This window comes from Agrilus planipennis, unplaced genomic scaffold (assembly GCF_000699045.2).
Source record: "Agrilus planipennis isolate EAB-ADULT unplaced genomic scaffold, Apla_2.0 scaffold126, whole genome shotgun sequence".
Taxonomy (NCBI): domain Eukaryota; kingdom Metazoa; phylum Arthropoda; class Insecta; order Coleoptera; family Buprestidae; genus Agrilus; species Agrilus planipennis.
In genome coordinates, this window is record NW_020439036.1 from 216,794 (window position 1) to 238,045 (window position 21,252).

At 35.9% G+C, this 21,252-nt stretch overlaps 1 protein-coding gene across 1 annotated transcript in view; it reads right to left on the reverse strand.

Annotated features, from left to right (window-relative positions):
• LOC108736243 overlaps nucleotides 1–21,252 on the reverse strand; it is a 104,030-nt gene that overhangs the window by 48,234 nt on the left and 34,544 nt on the right. The window contains exon 2 of the mRNA XM_018468603.2: nucleotides 8,807–9,031. Within this exon, the coding sequence (XP_018324105.1) occupies nucleotides 8,807–9,031 (225 nt within the window). The remainder of the gene's footprint in view (nucleotides 1–8,806; nucleotides 9,032–21,252) is intronic.

A 21,252-nucleotide genomic window follows, 5' to 3' on the forward strand; every position in this document is an offset into this window, starting at 1 on the left:
AGATAGTACAAACAAAAATATTCAGTTTACTATAAAAATAGGCAACAAAAGTTTAAATTTCTTAGATCTCAGTCGTAACGTAGTCAGTAATAGAATTAACATTAACATACATAGAATAGAATCATTTATTGATTGCATGTCATCTTGTTCAAATAACCCTGTGACTACAAAATTAGCTGGTTTCCATTCTATGCTAACTAGACTCATTAGAATACCGTTAAGTAAAGACAGTTACAACAAATAAATTAATTTTATAAAATCTATAATCATTAATAATGGGTACGACCCACATGTCTATTATTGATAAAATGTTTAAAAAAAATAAAAATAAATTTTAATCATCTGATTTTCCTAAACCAGAACAGTACTTCTCAAAATAACAATGTTTGGAGAAAAATCCCGTTTTAGGTTATTTTAGTACTAACAGAAGAAAAACTAAAACAACTTATTTTAATAACTCAAATCTAAGTAAAATCCTTGTAAATGACAAATTAGATATGAAACCAGATAACACTAAAAAAAGTGGTGTACTTATACGAAATCACCTGTACAGACTGTTCAACCATTTATGTCTCATAGTTCAACGGTCATACCGTTTCTAAAAATAATTAAAGTTTTAACACAATCTAAAAGAAGATAAAGTTTTAAATCAATACGAGATTTTGGAAATGAAAAAAGCAATTTCATTAAACAAAAAACTAGCTAATGATCAACTAGAGTTCGGTAAAAATCCCCTCCTAGATCCTAAGCTAATACTTCCTAAGCGCCCTAGTATTTAAGAAAAATATTGTACAACTGTAGGGATAGATATACAGGGGCAAAAGATTAGTATGCTTAGATTTGCAGATGATATAGCAGTATTAGCATCTAGCAAGGAGAACTTAGAGATAGCTTTAAATAAAATGGAAGTGGTTTTGTCAAAACAGTATCGTATGAAAATAAATAACAATAAAACTAAAATACTGGTATGCAAGGGAAGAAAAAGTAGGGAAAGAGCGGATATAAAGATAGGAGACGAAAAATTAGAAGAAGTGGCTGACATTAGATATCTAGGAAGTCATATAAGTGAGGACGGAAGGAGTAGTAGGGATATAGAGCAGAGAATAGCGCAGGGTCGTGTCACCTTTAATAAAAAGAAGTCACTTCTATGTGATCGAAATGTGGTGTTACAGGCGAATGATGAGGATAACGTGGATAGAAAAGGTTAGAAATGAAGAGGTATTAGAAAGAATAGGAGAACAGAGGACTCTATGGAAGTCAATAAGAAACAGGCAAGATAGGTTGGTAGGACACCTTCTCAGACATGAAGGTCTAGTCAGAAACATATTAGAGGCAGAAACAGGAGTTAAAAGTGGTAGAGGTAGACCTAGATTAGATTACTATTCGCAAATAGTTAAAGATGTGGGTTGTTCTCGTTTTAGGAAAATGCGAAGTTTAACTCAGGCTAGGAAAGAGTGGAGGTACGTGTCCGACCAGTCTTAGCACTGACGACCTTATGATGAATACCCCTGAAGATCCTTTAAGAAGGCGAAATGTACATCGAGTTCGTAATAAGATTTAGTGAAACTTCTCCAAGTGTTTTATTACTACTTATTTTTATAATGTTTCACCATGAGTTTCCGTACAATTATTTTCATAATGTAGATGCTGCTAAACTCTGCGACGGCACTGCATATTTAATTAAGCGAATTATCATGACGGAAACGTGTTGCAAGGTTCATGCTATTAACACTGTACTGTCAAGAGGGAGAAACTGTCATGTAATTACTAGTTGAATTTTTAATGGAGCGACTAAACTATAAGACTAAATGAAAGGAGAGAATATGAAAATTACAGACACAGCAAAATGGTTAAAACTGTCTGCGAAATGACAAAAAAATAATGTAAGAAAGTAATAAAATAGTAATAGAAAGAAAAAACACGGTAAAGTTTTTCAAATCTACTCAACCTTCATTAAAATTTTCATTCATGATTAATGTTACCCTAATAAATACCAACCGAAAAGAACCGGAACTTTTTAGTTGTCTTGAAGTCTAATTTATTGGTCAATAAGGTTCTAATAAGGCGAGGTCGGTAACAAAGTAAACAACCCCCAAAAGAATACGAATAATATTTTAAAACCGTATTTTTTTTTCTATTCTATATTAATTTAGCACTAGACATGAAAAAATGAAAATAAAAAATATTGAATTCAGAATTATTGAATAATTTCGAAAATACTTTTCATTTTTTTACCTCAACCACTAGCACCCATTTATTCTCAGAAATTTAAAAGTCTGTAGCACCTAATACAGAGCATGAAAGCTTACAAAAAAAATTGCCTATCTACTAAAGTAGAAACTAATTATTTAGCTGCTTGTTACAAATTTTGCAGCCACGTTAAACTTATACGTTCACATACAAGAGCTGTTCAAAAAGTATCGCGGATTTTTGAAGTAATTTTTGTGATCTTGTTCAGCTCCTCCTTCAATGTCGTCTTTATCTCCTCAATCATAACGTAGAGTCGTTTTTTCATGGGCCTCTACAATTTCGGGAACAAAAAAAAAGTCATAGGGAGCCAGATCTGGGGAATACGGTGGCTGCGACATTATTAGAGTGTTGTTTGGTCGGAATTGAGCATTTTGGTATGAATTTCGAGGCGACCCGTCTCATGCCCAATTCATTGGTAAAAATCGAATGGCAAGAGTCAATAGATATATTTAGGTCCTCAGCAACTTTTCTAATGGTGATTCGACGATTGGCCAGTACGATTTTCTTCATTTCATCAATGTTTTCGTCTGTTGTTAACATGCTCGGGTGTCCGGCACGCTCTTCGTCGTTCACATTTTCTCGGCCCTCTGAGAACATTTTATACCATCGATAAACGTTGCTTCGGTCCAAGGTAGCTTCAGGATATGCCATAGCCAACATTCGGAATGCGTTCGCGTACTTAATTTTGTTTTTCACACAAAATTTGATTCAGATTCTTTGATGTGACCTCGTATAGCACCTGATTGGGTAATTAGATCAAAGAGACACTGTAAAAACCGCACTTTACAAAATATCCTGTATAACATCAATTTAGCTGAGGCACCAAATTAATTTTATAAAACTCCACTGCGATTGTCCTTTGGTGGAAGTCAAGGAAAGGAGTGAATTGGTTCAAGGAGTGGAGTCAAATTCAGAAATAAGTTGCGAACAATCTCAAAAATAAATAAAAATGCTAATTGTCCTTTCAGACACGTTGAAGCACGTGCTAACGAAAATATCGTCGTTAGTTGTTGATGTGGAATTTTTTATTAACCGTATCACCTGCCGCCACAAAAAACCGGGACATAATTTCGGTCGATCTGATTATTAGTTGGCATTTTTAGAACTGCCGTGTCTTTGATGGTATATTTTTGGCTCTTCGACGTTCCTCTTAGTCCCAAAATAAATTTTATGTTATGTACGATCGTGCTTTGGCATAAAACAAAAGGATTTCCTTGCGTAAAATACTAACAATTTTTTACAATCTTAATGAACGCAGAAATACAAATATATACCTACCTACATGTAGGTACATTTACAAAATCATTGAAACTGTATTCTAAAATTTTCAGTATTAAATCCAAACCGAGGCCATAATAAATCAAGAACGTGTCGAAAATACATATTATTGGATTCCGTACGGATTTCCCAATTCTGATGTGATTGGGGGCACATGGGCGAATGACCAAAACGAAATAAACTGGGCGATAATGACAGAAGTTAAAATATGGCTTTACACCATCTGGAGTTTAAAATAAATGTTTTAGTGCAAAATTGGTCTTCGTCTTGTGGTCATGGCCTTGGTCTTACGAAAATGTAAGAAAATAGCAAGACCAAAACCGAACGAACAAGAGCAAGACTAAAACCAAAACCGAACGAACAAGACGAAGACTAAAACCAAGATCGAACGAACAGTGGAAAAGAAAAGGTTAGAAGCGATCGAAATGTGGTGTTACAGGCGAATGATGAGGATAACGTGGATAGAACAGGTTAGAAATGAAGAGGTATTAGAAAGAATAGGAGAACAGAGGACTCTATGGAAGTCAATACGAAATAAGCGAGATAGATTGGTAGGACACCTTCTCAGGCATGAAGGTTTAGTCAAGGACATATTAGAGGCAGAAACATGAGTTTACAGGAGTAGAGATAGACCAAGATTAGATTACTGTTCGCAAATAATTAAGGATGTGGGATGTTCTAGTTTTAGGGAAATGCGAAGATTAGCTCGGGACAGTAAAGAGTAGAGGTGCGTGCCTAAACAATCTTAGGACTGACGACCATATGATGATGAATTTGGTTTATCAAAAAAACTTCGATGTCGATTTTCCCAAAAATTCGAAGATCAACAGATTACGCTCGTTCCATAAAAATGGGGTACGGTATAACGTGTCAATCATCACTTGGGATATAGAAGAGCAATTCCAGAAAATATTGAAGAAGGAACTAACGCAAAGCATAACGAGACACTTATTCGATGATACTTTCGACAAGACGGTAAAAATTTTGTAATTACTTTCAGACGTTCAAGGTACATTTGTACCTCTGCTTTCAGCTTTACCTTACTTAAACTTCGTTGCGTCCGCAGTATTTATTTACGAGTTATGGCACATGAATGCATTTACTACGAGTCTACGAACCACGAATGGTCTACTTGCAATATACTCGTCAGGATTGTTTCTAACGGAAGTCTGCGATTATATTGGAGCGGTGAGGTTAAGGATGAGATTAACGGCGACTAGATAGATGAGGACGTGATACTTACGAGTGGGCACATTAAAGCGGTGTACAGAGAGAAGGAGCGAATTTATGCAATAATGTCTAGTCAATTCCAGAATACAGCGTAGAGAGATTAGAAAATGATTGCTACTTGGAAATTGTACGATTAGATTTTATTTAGTGAATTTGGCAGCAAGGAGAAGTGGAAGATGGAGAGTTTTTCTGAAGCTGTCCTGATTCGGATTTAAAGTTTCCTTCCTGAGTCCACATCCTGCATCTGAGATCGAAGGACTTCTGAGGAAGTTCGACACTCATGCTAGCAAAACGTTAGGAAGTAACTTTAACCGAGGACGGCTCATTTGGGGGAGTCTTTTCTTTTAATGTATGTAAATGGGTACAAACGTGGTGAATTTATTCATTTATATCGCAGGCAAGGGACCGTTCCAACAAGTTTAGACAGTATTTCCGAAAGTCAGTGTTAAAGTTGGTCATATTTTATATACAGTACCACAAATTAACAACCATTATGACCAACTGCATCTTGAACAAATATTTTCTACTCTGCTGTTGTATAAAACCTGTATAAGTGACAGTCATTTTTCATGCATGAACCTCTTTAAGTGATATTGCTACTTGTCTATGCCTCTATAAGCGACAGTTTACTTTTCCTATTTTATGACTCGTTCTTAAATTTCAAGAGACTCTTATTTCATTCGAATGACCAAATCTGCGAATGACCGAGTAAGTCTTTATTATTTTATTATAGTCAAATGTGCNGTGATATTGCTACTTGTCTATGCCTCTATAAGCGACAGTTTACTTTTCCTATTTTATGACTCGTTCTTAAATTTCAAGAGACTCTTATTTCATTCGAATGACCAAATCTGCGAATGACCGAGTAAGTCTTTATTATTTTTATTATAGTCAAATGTGCGTACCGACTTGTTTATCAATCTTATTACAGTCAGTTCATAAAAGCAGTTGCGAAGAAAGGTCCTGCACTTCCTCATAATGTCTAAACGAAAACTCAATGTGTTGTCGAACTGTATTCTTGTAGACCTCTATAAGTGAGACAAATTCCTCCTATAACTCTGTAAGCTAGAAACTCGGATTAGTGAGAAACCTCTATAAGAGAGAAACAGATCGCGGTCCATTGAGCTCTCACTTAACCAGGTTCGACTGTACTTCCATTTCAACACATGTATTTGTTCAGATACGTAAACCTCTGGTTGACCGAGCGGCATGACCTAAAGGTTTAGACCAGAGTCGGGCAAACTTTAACTTCGTAGGAATTAGGAATCGCTACCTGAGGTTAGTTTGGATCACTCCATACCCTTCAATATGTTTGCCCGGCTCTGGTTTAGACCATTGCTTAACAGTCATGAGGACGCCAGTTCAATTCCGGGTTCGACTGTCTTGGTCCAATAAGTTTTTCTGTGGTTTCCTTGGATGACTAAGGTAAATGCTGGGGCAGTAATATTCCATAGATAATCTTTCATTCTCTTCTGTTTTCATTTTGGTGGATATATGACGGATAGTTGCCTGCCGTCGTCTAGAAGTCTAGATGACAGTGAGAACTTGTTCATCTAAAACCATTCGGCTCCTAAGTTTCATAATTTGTCATAAGTTTTTTGAATGTTTAGATTATATCTCCGAATTAGAACCTGATGAAAACGTAAACGTGCCCTAGAATTTAGCAAATAATCATCCAGAAATATTTTTGTGTACGTTAGGTGATGTTAATGTGCTTGAACATTTCAGTGTCAAAATTACGAAATCGTCATGGAAGCAGATGAAAACGAACGGAAAATCATAAATTGATCGGTGTGGTCTCCATTGAATGTGCAGCTTCTTTATTTCGTCCAGTAAATACGCTATTAATGAACATGCTGAGTAGGTTATTGACGTATAAGTATACGCATGAATAAGCAATAGGCAGTTGGAAAACATAAACCTGGTGGATATTTTAAGAAGTACTTGAAATTATTGAGTTTACGTGAAATGTTCGAACGGTTTAAATTTACCTCGCAAAATAACTGTCGAAGTTTATAACGATACAAAATAAATAAAGAAAATCGAATGTTATCAGAAAGCAAGGATATAACTACGGATGAGCCCAGGTTGACCAATACCCATGCACTAAAAGCTCTGGCGTATGTGCTGGATCACTTTGAATAATAATCTGGCCTGATATAACGTATAATTTAAAGCTGTAAGTAGTCAATATTGTCGCTGCTTAAATTAATGTAGAAAAATTGCTACAGCCCTCGCCGGGAGTCGAACCCAGGATGTTTAAGTAGCAATGCTCTGACTACTCTGACCCGGGTTCGATTCTCGGCGAGAATGTGGCAGCTGCTGCAATTGTTCTTCGCTAATTTCAGGTAATTGTTAGTAGATAAAAATTAAACGAAGTTTCACATTAATATTATGTATTAACCACTATTATTAATAGTTCTTAAAAGTATTTTATAAGCAGTTAGTTTCGCATAACCCAAGAAGCTTTGTTATATGCGGAGTTTTTGCCTAATGATACTAAAATATCTAGTACATTGTCAAAATCAAAAGCTTTTACGGTTTTGTTACGATGAAGATAATTGCAAATTTGCTTTCCGAAAAAATTTCGCTTCCTGATGAAATAAATAATGCCTTATATAGACTGATGAAATTTATGTAAACTTGATAAGGTACTCTATAAAAAGTGATATCCTTCTGTAGTAAATTTATTATCCATTCTCTCCGTAACTAAAACGGGTCGAAAACAATCTCCTAGCGACTTTAGAAACCTATTCCGCATTTTCTCTTAGAGTGGCTATTATTGTTGGTAGAACTACAACATTTATAGTACCACCTATATGCGAGACGAAATAGATATTTCCGTTTATTTCTAGTCGCTATATTAAGCCTCAACATGCTGAAAGCAATGTTACGTTCCACTGTAATGTTAGAAACAAGCAAAAATAAGAAGTGCTTACGTCATACATTACTAATGCTGCACCTTTCAGGTTACGCCACACCGCGGCGTGGTATATGTTAAACAGAGACGACAAATAACTTACAAAATTGTGTATTGGTACACCACCAATTGATGTCGTAAAAAGGACGGATATTAGTTGATTTCAAAATTTGTTTCTGCAATATGTTATGAGTCACTTTTTAATTTCTCGATATTTGGTCCATTTCTGGAATGTTAGATGTGCCGCCAGCATTAATTGCTACGTAGTTTGAAACCGGAATAAAAAAATATGTCATCGATTATGTATACAATTTCCACACGAGAACTGCTTCTTAAATAAAAGAAGAAGAATAACTCGGTCAGTAAACAAGACCCTGTGGAAATAATTGAGATCTGCAGCACTTTTTTGTCGAAATCACTAACCCAAATCCACCCGCGTCTGAAAATCAGCTTCCTACAAGACTTGCACTCGCTGCAAATGATAAGGATGCAGCAACTGCAAGTGTACTACTTTGGGGGTTCTCCTCTATGAAATCAAAAATTTCGTCTTCCACAGAGACGATATGGTTAAGTCCCATATATACGTGTTATATCACATATTGTAAAAACAACTATTCTATAGTGGCATCCTGACCTACTCCAGTGATTGCTGTACTACTGAGTGAGTTTAGTGAACTGAACATCGATTTTTAAATACAAGGTCAAAACGTTTAAAGAACAAAAAACTACCACAGGTTAGCTGTAACATGATCATCTTGCATCACACTTAATCTAATCTAATAAATAACAACTAATAGGTACATGAGCAAATGAATATAAAGGAGATACGGCACTGTAATACGCTGCTAGAATTACCAGAGCCGGACTGACTCGTTATTGTACTTTCAAATACTTTATTTTCGAGAACGGTGACTTTTTGTAACAGCTAACATTTAAGTTGTATGTTTTATAGTGTCCTGTCACCCCCTGTAAACACCCCTTATAAATTGCGATTCTAGCCTTATTGTTGGATTCAGTAAAACATTAATAACAGCATTTCATTCCCCACCCTTTTTTAAAAAATTTTTCATAAGAAGATAACCAGTGACATAGTGTAATTTATTTAAAAAATATGATTGATCCACTTACCTTTTGAACTATCGTAAGCGTTTATACATTCGGAAGTCATAAATTGGCTGATTAGAGACGTTTTCCCTACGCCTTGTGCTCCTATTAATGCTACTACGTATTTGGACACTTCATTGGTCGTAGTTGGCTGTTGTTTCTCATTTGGCACAGGACCACCGTTAGGCGGACATACACTGTTGCTTCTCGACTTTCGCCTTCTAAAGGAATCCCCTCTATTTACAATTCCTGAAAATTACGCAAAGTTATACATCAACACTAATAATAGCTTGTCAACATCATCAAATGAAAAATCTAGTAGATACATTATATCGGGTTGTTGGGAAAGTCATTTCGTTTTTTCCCGACAGAGGATTTAATTGTATTCTTTTGCACCCAACTTCACATTTAAGCCGTATAATTTTTATATGCTTTGAGAGCTCATATAGCAAGGCTTGTGTGTGAAAAATTCCAATTAATTCTACGCAGTAGTTTTTGGTTGGTGCCCTTTTAAATATGGAGAGCGATAAGCAGCATTTTCGACATATCTTACTGTTTTACTACAGAAAGGGTAAAAATGCTGTTCAAGCCAGAAAGAAATTGACTGATGTGTATGGAGAAGGTGTGTTGACAGTACGCCAGTGCCAGAACTGGTTCGCTAAATTTCGATCCGGCAATTTTGATGTCGAAGATGCACCACGTTCGGGAAGGCCGGTTGAAGCTGATAAAGACGCGATAAAGGCATTAGTTGATGTGAACCGGCGAATAACAACACGTGAGATCGGATTGAGGTTAAATTTATCAAATTCAACAGTTTATGACCACTTGAAAGGCCTGGGATTATCCTCGAAGCTCGATGTATGGGTTCCCCATGTTCTCACAGAGAGAAATCTGTGTCGCCGCATTGACGTCTGCGATTCGCTTCTCAAACGTCACGAAAATGATCCGTTTTTGAAGCGCATCATCACTGGGGACGAAAAATGGGTTGTATACAACAACGTCAAACGCAAGAGGTCATGGAGCAAAAAAGATGAACCGGCTCAAACCATTTCCAAAGCCGATATTCACCAAAAAAAGGTGATGCTGTCTGTTTGGTGGGATTTTAAAGGAATCGTTTTTTTTTAGCTTTTACCGGATAACACAACGATTAATTCGGAAGTCTACTGTCATCAGCTGGACAAACTGAATGATGCACTTCAACAGAAAAGGTCAGAACTAATCAACAGGAAAGGTGTAGTGTTTCACCAAGACAACGCGAGACCTCACACAAGTTTGGTCACTCGCCAAAAGCTTTTACAGCTTGAATGGGATACAATGCTACACCCACCATATTCTCCAGACCTGGCACCATCGGATTATTATTTGTTCCGGTCACTCCAAAATTTTTTAGACGGTAAAACCTTCACCTCAAATGAGGAGGTCAAAAACCTCCTCGATCAGTTTTTTGCCAGCAAAGACCAAAAATTTTATGAGCGTGGAATTATGCTACTACCAGAAAGATGGCAAAAGGTGTTGGACCAGAACGGTCAATATATAATTTAATAAACTATTTGTTTATTATACGAAAACTGTCTTTCATTTCCAGAAAAAAGAACGAAATGACTTTCCGAACAACCCTATATATTTTCAATAAAATTTAGAAAATAATTTGCTTTCGAATATATGTGCAGAATTGAATGATATACAAGGGAGTTGTTTAATAAAAATCGATAATTTAACGATCGGGCGGTCCGAGTTTGACTTCCGACCAAGCAATACTAAGAGAGAGTTTCGATAAATCCAGTTGGTCTTCTTGAAGTTTTTGGGGATTTTTGACGGTTATCGTTTCGTCTATCGGAACGTTTGTAGGTAAGAACCCAGAAGAAGTTTCTACAGGAAATTGTTTGTTTCAATTTGATTATTAAATAAAATATTTAATTTGTTGTTCATTTTTATGTTATCTGTTCGAACAAATGCTCTTGACCTAAACATAGATACAATTTAGACATCTATTTAGAAGTGAGTTAGTTTAATATGAAATATTATACTGAAAATTCAAAGTATGCATGTTTAATCATAGTATATATTCAGTATATAGTTACATCAGTTTGACGGATCGTTAACCTTGTAGGTTGATTGGTCGTGGTTACTGTTGTCACCTCTCGTAGTTTAGTGGTCAGAACATTGGTGCGTAAAGCCAAAGGTCCCGGGTTCGATTCCCGGCGGGGTGTGACAACAGCAACAACTTTTTCCCTCATTAATTTGAGGTAGCGTGTAGTGGGTAAAAAATTCAGAAATTGAATTTTCAGTATAATATTTCATGCTCTTCACCTGTCGAAACCGTCAAGCATGGATCATGCTATCGAACAGAAGTTAGTTCCGACATAGCATAGCGTCCTGTTGAAATAAAGAAAGATCGAAATGTCCACCCATGTGAGACAGTTCTGTCACCAAAATTTGAAATAAAACTGTTCCGATTTTATTTTAATTGATATAATAGAGTGTTATGCATCGCTACCAACTATTGATTTTTATATTGTCTATTTTATGACATAAGTTTTACTCCCTTCCTTTTATTATAAATACTGAATGAATGTACAAGTTTACGTATTAATATAAAATGATTACACGGAACCGTCCCTTTTTACGCAGCGCTTATTACATTATACATAATTTGTAATGTTTGACGCAAGTAAAATCAATGAATTCTTAATAACTCGAACAGAAGTTAGTTCCGACATAGCATAGCGTCCTGTTGAAATAAAAAAAGATCGAAATGTCCACCCATGTGAGACAGTTCTGTCACCAAAATTTGAAATAAAACTGTTCCGATTTTATTTTAATTGATATAATAGAGTGTTATGCATCGCTACCAACTATTGATTTTTATATTGTCTATTTTATGACATAAGTTTTACTCCCTTCCTTTTATTATAAATACTGAATGAATGTACAAGTTTACGTATTAATATAAAATGATTACACGGAACCGTCCCTTTTTACGCAGCGCTTATTACATTATACATAATTTGTAATGTTTGACGCAAGTAAAATCAATGAATTCTTAATAACTAATTTTGTTTGCTTGCACACTAGCAGCGAATTGAGAATAAAGGAATTGCTTGATTGATTTTGAGAGTTCGATTTGTCTAGTGATGATTAGACCAAGGTCGAATGAACAAGAGGCTAACGAACAAGGTCAAGATCAAAACCAAGACCAAATATGCAAGATTAAGACCACATACGCAATACTAAACGAAAAACTATTACTTTCAATGGATTTACGAATTAAATTATTTGAAGTAACTTTATTATAAGTATTTTTTTCTTGAAACAAAACATTTTTAGTATTCGAAATTTTCAGTTTGGTTTACTAGATTTTAACATTACGTAGAAGTTAGAGAAAGCTTTAAATAAAATGGAAGCGGTATTGACAAAACAGTACTGTATAAAAATAAATAAAAGTAAAACAAAAATACTGGTATGCAAAGGAAGAAAAAGTAGAGAAAGAGCGAGGATGAAAAATTAGAAGAAGTGGCTGATTGGGACAGTCTTGATCTTGGTCTTGATTTGTTCATCACCAGATTTGTTTAGAACGGCTTTCACAAAAACAGGCGACATTTTGAGATAGGCGACATTTTGAGATAGGCGACATTTTGAGATAGGCGACATTTTGAGATAGGTGACATTTTGAGATAGGCGACATTTTGTGATAGGCGTGATTAAAGAAATGTATATACACGTCTATTAAATTTTGCATTTTCGTTTGTGTGACATAAAATGTAAAACTTTTGACAAAGAAATGTGTAATTTGTATGTTTGGCGAACTTTTTGCCTTACTTGTATGTGTACTCCCAAAAGAGATCTCCGAATTTTCTTTTACTTTACATTTTCTTATATATAAAAAGGCTTATAGAGTCTAATTTCTAAAGGCTCAAATTATACCTACCCAAGGGTAGCAAACTGTAAAAGTTTCTGAAATCAAAAACAAAAAATTCGTGTAGAGATATGTCGTGGGTAGGTATCTAATCTACACTTTTTCAAGTGTTATAAGTTTAACCGTTTCCATGTTCAGGCACGCCTTGTTTAAAACTTTTATCCGTCTAACGTGTTTTTATACCCGAGAGAGTTCTCTGCACGTAGCATATGCTGCGATTTTGGGATTCTAAAAAAAGTTATTTCCTTTTTCGTTTTTCACTCCGTATAGGCTACTGTACTTAGAACTATAATTGGATGGCACCATTAAATAAAGATATACATATTTAAAACAAAAATATACATCCTTCATTCTCAGCTAACTCAATATAATATAGGGTTGTTCGGAAAGTCATTTCGTTTTTTCCCGACAGAGGATTTAATTGTATTATTTTTCACCCAACTTCACATTTAAGCCGTATAATTTTTATATGCTTTGAGAGCTCATATAGCAAGGCTTGTGTGTGAAAAATTCCAATTAATTCTACGCAGTAGTTTTTGGTTGGTGCCCTTTTAAATATGGAGAGCGATAAGCAGCATTTTCGACATATCTTACTGTTTTACTACAGAAAGGGTAAAAATGCTGTTCAAGCCAGAAAGAAATTGACTGATGTGTATGGAGAAGGTGTGTTGACAGTACGCCAGTGCCAGAACTGGTTCGCTAAATTTCGATCCGGCAATTTTGATGTCGAAGATGCACCACGTTCGGGAAGGCCGGTTGAAGCTGATAAAGACGCGATAAAGGCATTAGTTGATGTGAACCGGCGAATAACAACACGTGAGATCGGATTGAGGTTAAATTTATCAAATTCAACAGTTTATGACCACTTGAAAGGCCTGGGATTATCCTCGAAGCTCGATGTATGGGTTCCCCATGTTCTCACAGAGAGAAATCTGTGTCGCCGCATTGACGTCTGCGATTCGCTTCTCAAACGTCACGAAAATGATCCGTTTTTGAAGCGCATCATCACTGGGGACGAAAAATGGGTTGTATACAACAACGTCAAACGCAAGAGGTCATGGAGCAAAAAAGATGAACCGGCTCAAACCATTTCCAAAGCCGATATTCACCAAAAAAAGGTGATGCTGTCTGTTTGGTGGGATTTTAAAGGAATCGTTTTTTTTGAGCTTTTACCGGATAACACAACGATTAATTCGGAAGTCTACTGTCATCAGCTGGACAAACTGAATGATGCACTTCAACAGAAAAGGTCAGAACTAATCAACAGGAAAGGTGTAGTGTTTCACCAAGACAACGCGAGACCTCACACAAGTTTGGTCACTCGCCAAAAGCTTTTACAGCTTGAATGGGATACAATGCTACACCCACCATATTCTCCAGACCTGGCACCATCGGATTATTATTTGTTCCGGTCACTCCAAAATTTTTTAGACGGTAAAACCTTCACCTCAAATGAGGAGGTCAAAAACCTCCTCGATCAGTTTTTTACCAGCAAAGACCAAAAATTTTATGAGCGTGGAATTATGCTACTACCAGAAAGATGGCAAAAGGTGTTGGACTAGAACGGTCAATATATAATTTAATAAAGTATTTGTTTATTATACGAAAACTGTCTTTTATTTCCACAAAAAAAAACGAAATGACTTTCGGAACAACCGTATAGGTTAAAAAGGTCTGAAAATATACTATACTCGTTTGTTTTTCGATTTTGTATGGAAATTCGTTTGATTGTGACATTTCCAGAAGTGTAACTTTTGATGATCTTTTCAATAATAATAATGATCATGCATTTTGCCATGTGTCTCAAAATATTAATTGTCGTGTACATCAAAAATAAAAAAAAATATCCCTTAATATTAATTTTCATTCCTGCTCCTTTTCCAGATAGAATTATAAAAATTAATGCCAAATTTAGGAAACGTTACATTACATTCCGCGATTCGGATGACAGTTGCAAATAATAAATTGTCTAATATATACTTGTAGGTTTTCACGGCCGGAGTTTGTAGGATGAAGATTTCTGGAGATCGAGCCGTGGTCTAGTGGAATTTTTATTTTCCTCAGACGTTTCGTTCGAAACTGCGCCGAACATTTGGCTAAGGCTGAGACGCTCCTCAACTACCGAAAAGAATACCACGAAGCAACCACCACCGTATCCACTGAAAATGTTCGGCGCAGTTTCGAACAAAACGTCTGGAAGAAATAAAAATTCCACTAGACCACGGTTGGTTAGCCCGGAAAATCTTCATCCAATAAATTGTCTAGTTTCGGCTCGTTGTCCGTCACGAGGAGAATGTGGGAAGTAGCCCACTTTCACTCTGAGGAGTGTATATTCATGTTGAGTGACAACTGCACAGCAACTAATACATGCTCCGAAATTATCTAGTTTCGGCCCATTGCCTATATGTCTATAATTGGTTTGGTTTCATATATGACCTGACAAATACTAGAATTTTTGTTAGAGATGTGTCGAAATAGTAGATTACGCACCACGAGGAGAATGTGGGAAGTATCCCACTTTCACCCTGAAGGATATAAAAAATACTACGGATGGCGCGGTAAACGCCATCTGTGGTACGATGCTACATTTTAGGATTATGTATGCTCCAACAAGGTCTATTTAATTTATGGATATCTACTTGCTGAAACGAATCCCAGCGTAGCCAACCTCAACGTGATAGGCACGTTACCATAATCGAATAAAATGATTCGAAGTGGTCTGTATTCTGTTAAAATTGCCAGACGCGGATCGCGATTTGGATCTTTTGGATCTCATCAGCGCGTCGTAGACAGCTCCGACAGAACACAGACCAACTGTTACCTGATGTCTTAACAGCGCGTTTTAAAAAATACCACAAATGGCGCGGTAAACGCCATCTGTACTACGATGATACATTTTAGGATTACGTATGCTCCAACAAGGTCAATTTAAATATGTTGTCTGCGACGCGCTGATGAGATCCAAAAAGATCGAAATCGCGATCCGCGTCTGGCAGTTTCGACAGAATACAGGCCACTTCGAATTATTTCATTCGATTATGGTAACGTGCCTATCACGTTGAGGTTAGTTACGCCGGGATTCGTTTCAGCAAGTAGATATCCATATATTTAAATGGACCTTGTTGGAGCATACGTAATCCTAAAATGCAGCATCGTACTACAGATGGCGTTTACCGCGCCATTTGTGGTATTTTCTAAAACGCGCAGGACAGCAGGTAAAAGTTGGTCTGTGTTCTGTCGGAGTTGTCTGCGACGCGCCGATGAGATCTGGCAGTTTCGACAGAATACAGACCACTTCGAATTATTTTATCTGAAGGATATATATTCGTATCTTTTCGGTTTTCGTAAATGTATGTAGTTGTTTCGGTTTGTTACAAAGGGGCGAATACTACAATTTTCGACAAAGACGTAACGAAATAGTATATATTAGTCACCACGAGGAGAATGTGATATGTAACTCACATTCACCCTGAGGGACATATATTCGTGTCTCGTCTGTTCGGGTGACAGCCGACACAAGCTGCGAAATTTTCTAGTTTTAGCCCCTTGTCCGTTTTTATCTATCCGTAAATGCAGTTGTTTCGGCTTCGTATAGGAAAACGAGTGTTCGAACTATCCAGAAATGACGAAAATACTTTATGATAGCAACCACCAGCTTTGTTTCGCTTTTATTCCATAGTTTTAACAAAAACAAAAACAAAAACAAAAACAAAAACAAAAGCTATTCAGGGAGCATTAAACCAACAATAACACTGCGGAAATAATCGAAATGGTTCTATCTCGCACCTTTGCATTGATTTAAAACAATAAAATCAACTGTTTGTTACTAACAGCAACTAGCAATTGTTTGCTGTCTCTACCTTGTTCGTTTAATTTCATAAAATCTTCGAATTGCAATTCCTCTTTGTTACTACATTGTTCCTTGTGCTGATTTCAACACTATCTGGTTTATCATCTGAAATCGTTACGAACTGCATTTAACACCCTCTGCATTTCCTGCAGTAATTAGATTCCACATCTCAGTTCGTTACAATCACTGTCAAGGTGGCTTCACGTTCTCACATTTAACCGCAAACTAAACTTGTTACAAGCTACATTAGGGATTCCGTTTACCTATGTGGGTACTTCGGTTGAACGCATGTCTATTATAAAACGTTAAATAACAATAATAGGTGTTATCTATTAAATAGGCAATGTTATAAAAGCTTAACAGTGCATTCCAATGAAAAACAGAACACGTATTAGGTCATTCAAGTCACTATGAAGTGTGAGTTTCACAGCTTCTATTGGGATCCGTCAAATGGGCATACACCATCTGGTGGCAAAATTTATAACTCGAATGAGGGAAAAATTCACATAGGAACTGTGCACGCAAATTGTAAAATTGTTTATTAAAATAATAAAACACGTTAAAAAAGTAAAAATTTTTTTGATGATGGAGTCGACGAAGTTTTCTTCTAAAGTTAAATCAAATAAAAAGTTAATATGTTCAGTGAAAAGCTGCAATAGCACTTCAGACATAGATCTTCACTCTTCACCTACATTAACTACTTTCCAATAAAAACTAACCGTTTTATATATGTAAAAAATATATTCGGAAAATTAGAGAAAAAAGTAAACTAATAGAAGCTTGGATGAAAGCAGTAGGTATCAAAGAAGTGAATTCCGGAATAAAAATTTGTTCACGTCATTTTAATGCACATGATTATATTTCAGCAAGTATTTACCATCAGCCATAACCTTAATATTTAAAACTAGAATCATACTAAAATTATAAAGTGAGAAATTATTTATTCCTGTGTAATTGATTTAACACAATTCTAATGATACGATATAAGTATTTTGAGGTTAAGAACCTACCTGCTGCAATACAACAAAGTTGCAATAATGTGTTTGCAACGTTCTCTTAAATCGGCTTTGCACGTGCAAGTCATTGATATGATATTGCTTAAATCACCCAGAATCACCTCACCAATTATATAACGTGAATCACTTTTTAAATCCGAAGTTTGTAAAAAGTAGGCAGTAAACTTGACGGAATTTGAAGGCTAGCTTCCGGATTTGTTATTTCCGAATTTTATAATGTGATTGGCATTAAAAACACGCTCACCTTCAACGAAATTTCCTTTCCGAGGCTTTGTGTCAGCCCAATCACATATTGTGTCAATACTTATCATTTTATCGTCATTTAAAAACTTGAAAATTGCACGGTACACTATAGGAATTACGATAAATTTTCCCTAATCGGCGCCATGTTTTTAGGCTCCTCCCATTTGACGGATCCCAATAGACTCACTAATGCCGTTTAGCTTGTCTTTTAGGGACACGTGTATTAATGGAAGACTGCATAAATTAGTAAGTGCTTCCTTTATAAATTAGACGGCTCCTCTTTAATATTAGCTTTCTTATTAGAATTACTAGAGTTCAGCGGTTGCTTTGTAGACACACGCGTTATCAATCTTAAGATAGAGCTTGTGGCACCAATCCATTTCCAATTAGTCTCGTCTTTCACTTAAATTTAGTGCATTTACCAGGCTTATTATAAGGTATAATATTCTATATTTTATTCTACAGCGAGAAACAACGGCAAAATGGTGCATAATAAGGACTCAAGGGTACACAGCCACTCAAAAGAATTATGATTCGGACTGTGTGGTGAAAATGACTAAATCTTAGTTTTATTAATGGTAAGAGAAAATGCTTAATAAAATAATGTTAAAGTCGATATATATATATACATAACTGTAAGATTCCAATATGCTTTAGGTCGAATTCATGCACAAAAATCTTTTATTTTTACTCTTTGTTCTTCGTGTACATTATTCATTCTTTCTGGGTTATAAATGCGGTCATGCACGACCTAACTGCTAGATATTAATATTTGTCCATGGCTTCTATGATTATTGAATTGAAAACAAATTGGGACAAACACTACTATGTGAATCAGTACATTACATTTCTTAAGACCAGGAATTGCTTGGACATTCACAATTTTGTGGGTGAATTCCCATGAGAAAAAGGGGTGTGGAAAATTATTCTGTGTTAACGAAGAAAAATTGGACAAAAAAGATGACAAAAAAGGGTTGCAAAATATCCAATTTCATCATCATAAGGTCGTCAGACCTAAGACTGGTTGGACACTAACCTCCACTCTTTCCTATCCTAAGCTAATACTCGCATTTCCCTAAAACTAGAACAACCCACATCCTTAACTATTTGTGAAGAGTAATCTAATCTAAGTCTACCTCTACTCCATCTAACTCCTCTTTATGCCCCTTATATGTCTCTGACTAGACCTTCATGTCTGAGAAGGTGCTTTACCAACCTATCTCGCCTATTTCTTATTGACTTCCATAGAGTCCTCTGTTTCCCTATTCTCTCTAATACCTCTTCATTTCTAACCTTCTCTATCCACGGTATCCTCATCATTCGCCTGCAACACCACATTTTGAACGCTTCTAACCTTTTCTTTTTCGCCGCCTTTAATGTCCATGTTTCGTACCCGTACAGCACCGTGAGTTCAAATGTATCTAAAGGCAAGCAGATGATAATATTTTCTTCTACACCGTCCAAGATATATGAAAATGTATCACAAATCACCTAATCTACTGTAATGGTTTATTGACATATATTTTACTGATTAATTTCTAGAGATAATAAAAATAAATCTCATTACCTACGTTAACAAGTTGCAGTAACCATTCGTATGTAGTACGTTCGTCTAAAACTTTAAAGTTTTGCGTGAATTAATTCTGTGATCAGAATTCGGGAGTGATTTACGTAATTCTTCTACTTGTTGTGGTTTCTATTACTGTAAGCAATAAAAAGAATCTGTAAACGGCAACATTCACTTCGTTTGTTTTATCTTTTCCTACCGTAATCTAACCTAACCCAACCTAACATACTGAACAGTGTTTTTATCTGATTGCATAGGATCATGATAGGAAAAGGCATTACAAACATGGCGAGTGTTGTCGTTTTCTTGTTCTTCCTTAAATTTCAATGTATTTACACTGAAATTCTTCAAGTGCTAATAATAGTAAATTTACAATGCAAACCATTTCAGAAATATTTGTAGCTAGTTACAGTAATTACATACATGAAAATAATCATGCATAGTTTAGACATTCCAAAGGTTCGAAGGGGCCTATTCAAGAAGATTGTAACTCAAATATCTTATTTAGTATATATAACGACCATTATAGAGAGATACTTTATTCTATTCTATTATTCTAAATCATTATAGTTTACTACATTGCAGAGATAATTAAAATTGTTATTTTCTATTTTAAAAACAATGAAATCTGCAAGAATTTTTAATCAAATGCAACCCGATAGACAATTCAGGTACGTCTACTCAGAGAAATTGGTATCTAAATTCATGGAGATTGGACTTGCCGCTAACAAAGAACATGAAAGTTAGTAACATGAATGCAAAGGTTGCAATTTTGGAACATACTGAACTGGATCCTACATGAAGCACTGGAAATTTGGAATCTACTTCAAAAATTCCAGAGCTTGATGATGATAATCCAGATCGTCGCATGCAATTTTGTGAAGGGATCAATGAAAATACTGAACAATCCAATTTTTTATGTTTGATATGCTCCCTGACGAATACACATTCTTTCTTAATAATCACGTCAATAGCAGATATTGAAGTGATTTAAATTCCAGAATTAAAAGGAGAACAACATTCGCACTCTCCAGAAAAGTTGAACGCACTAGGATTTTAGGAAGTAGTGCAGTTGGTTCGTGTTCTATCAGTTGTTGTCTTAAAATCAGTTGGAATTTAGTGATACGAGGGTGGATTGATAAGTTTCCGGCCTGACCAAGAAAAACAAGGTTTTTAAAAATTTTTTTTTTTATTTCTCAACATAATCTCCTCCAAGGCTGATACATTTCTCATAGCGGTGTTCCAGTCTATTAATGCCATCTCTATAGACTGATTCGTCAAGCTCCTCAAAATAACCATTTACAGCTTCGATTACTTCTTCATTGTCCGCAAATCTCTTACCGCCAAGCCATTTTTTGAGATTAGGGAACAGAAAATAGTCACTCGGGGCTAGGTCTGGAGAGTAAGGAGGGTGCGGCATCAATTCAAACTTTAGATCGTTGATTTTAGCCGTCGCAACGATTGACGTGTGCGCTGGTGCGTTATCGTGATGAAACAAGATTTTTTTCTTCGCCAGATGAGGTCGTTTAATTTTCACCTCGTGGCTCAAACGTTGCAATAAGTCTGCGTAGTATTGACCAGTGATAGTATTACCCTTTGCAAGGTAATCAATGTATATAATACCTCTTGCATCCCAAAAAACAGTAGCCATAACCTTGTTCGCCGAAAAAATTGTTTTTGCCTTCTTTGGAGTTGGTTCCCCTGGTCCAATCCACTGTTTAGACTGTTCTTTGGTTTCAGGAGTGTAGTGGTGGACCCACGTTTCGTCAACGGTTACGAATCGACGCAAAAATTCGCTTGGATTACGCTTATACAATGACAAATTTGCGGTAGAAATGTTTTTTCGAATCAATTTTTGGTCGACTGTTAGCAAACGCG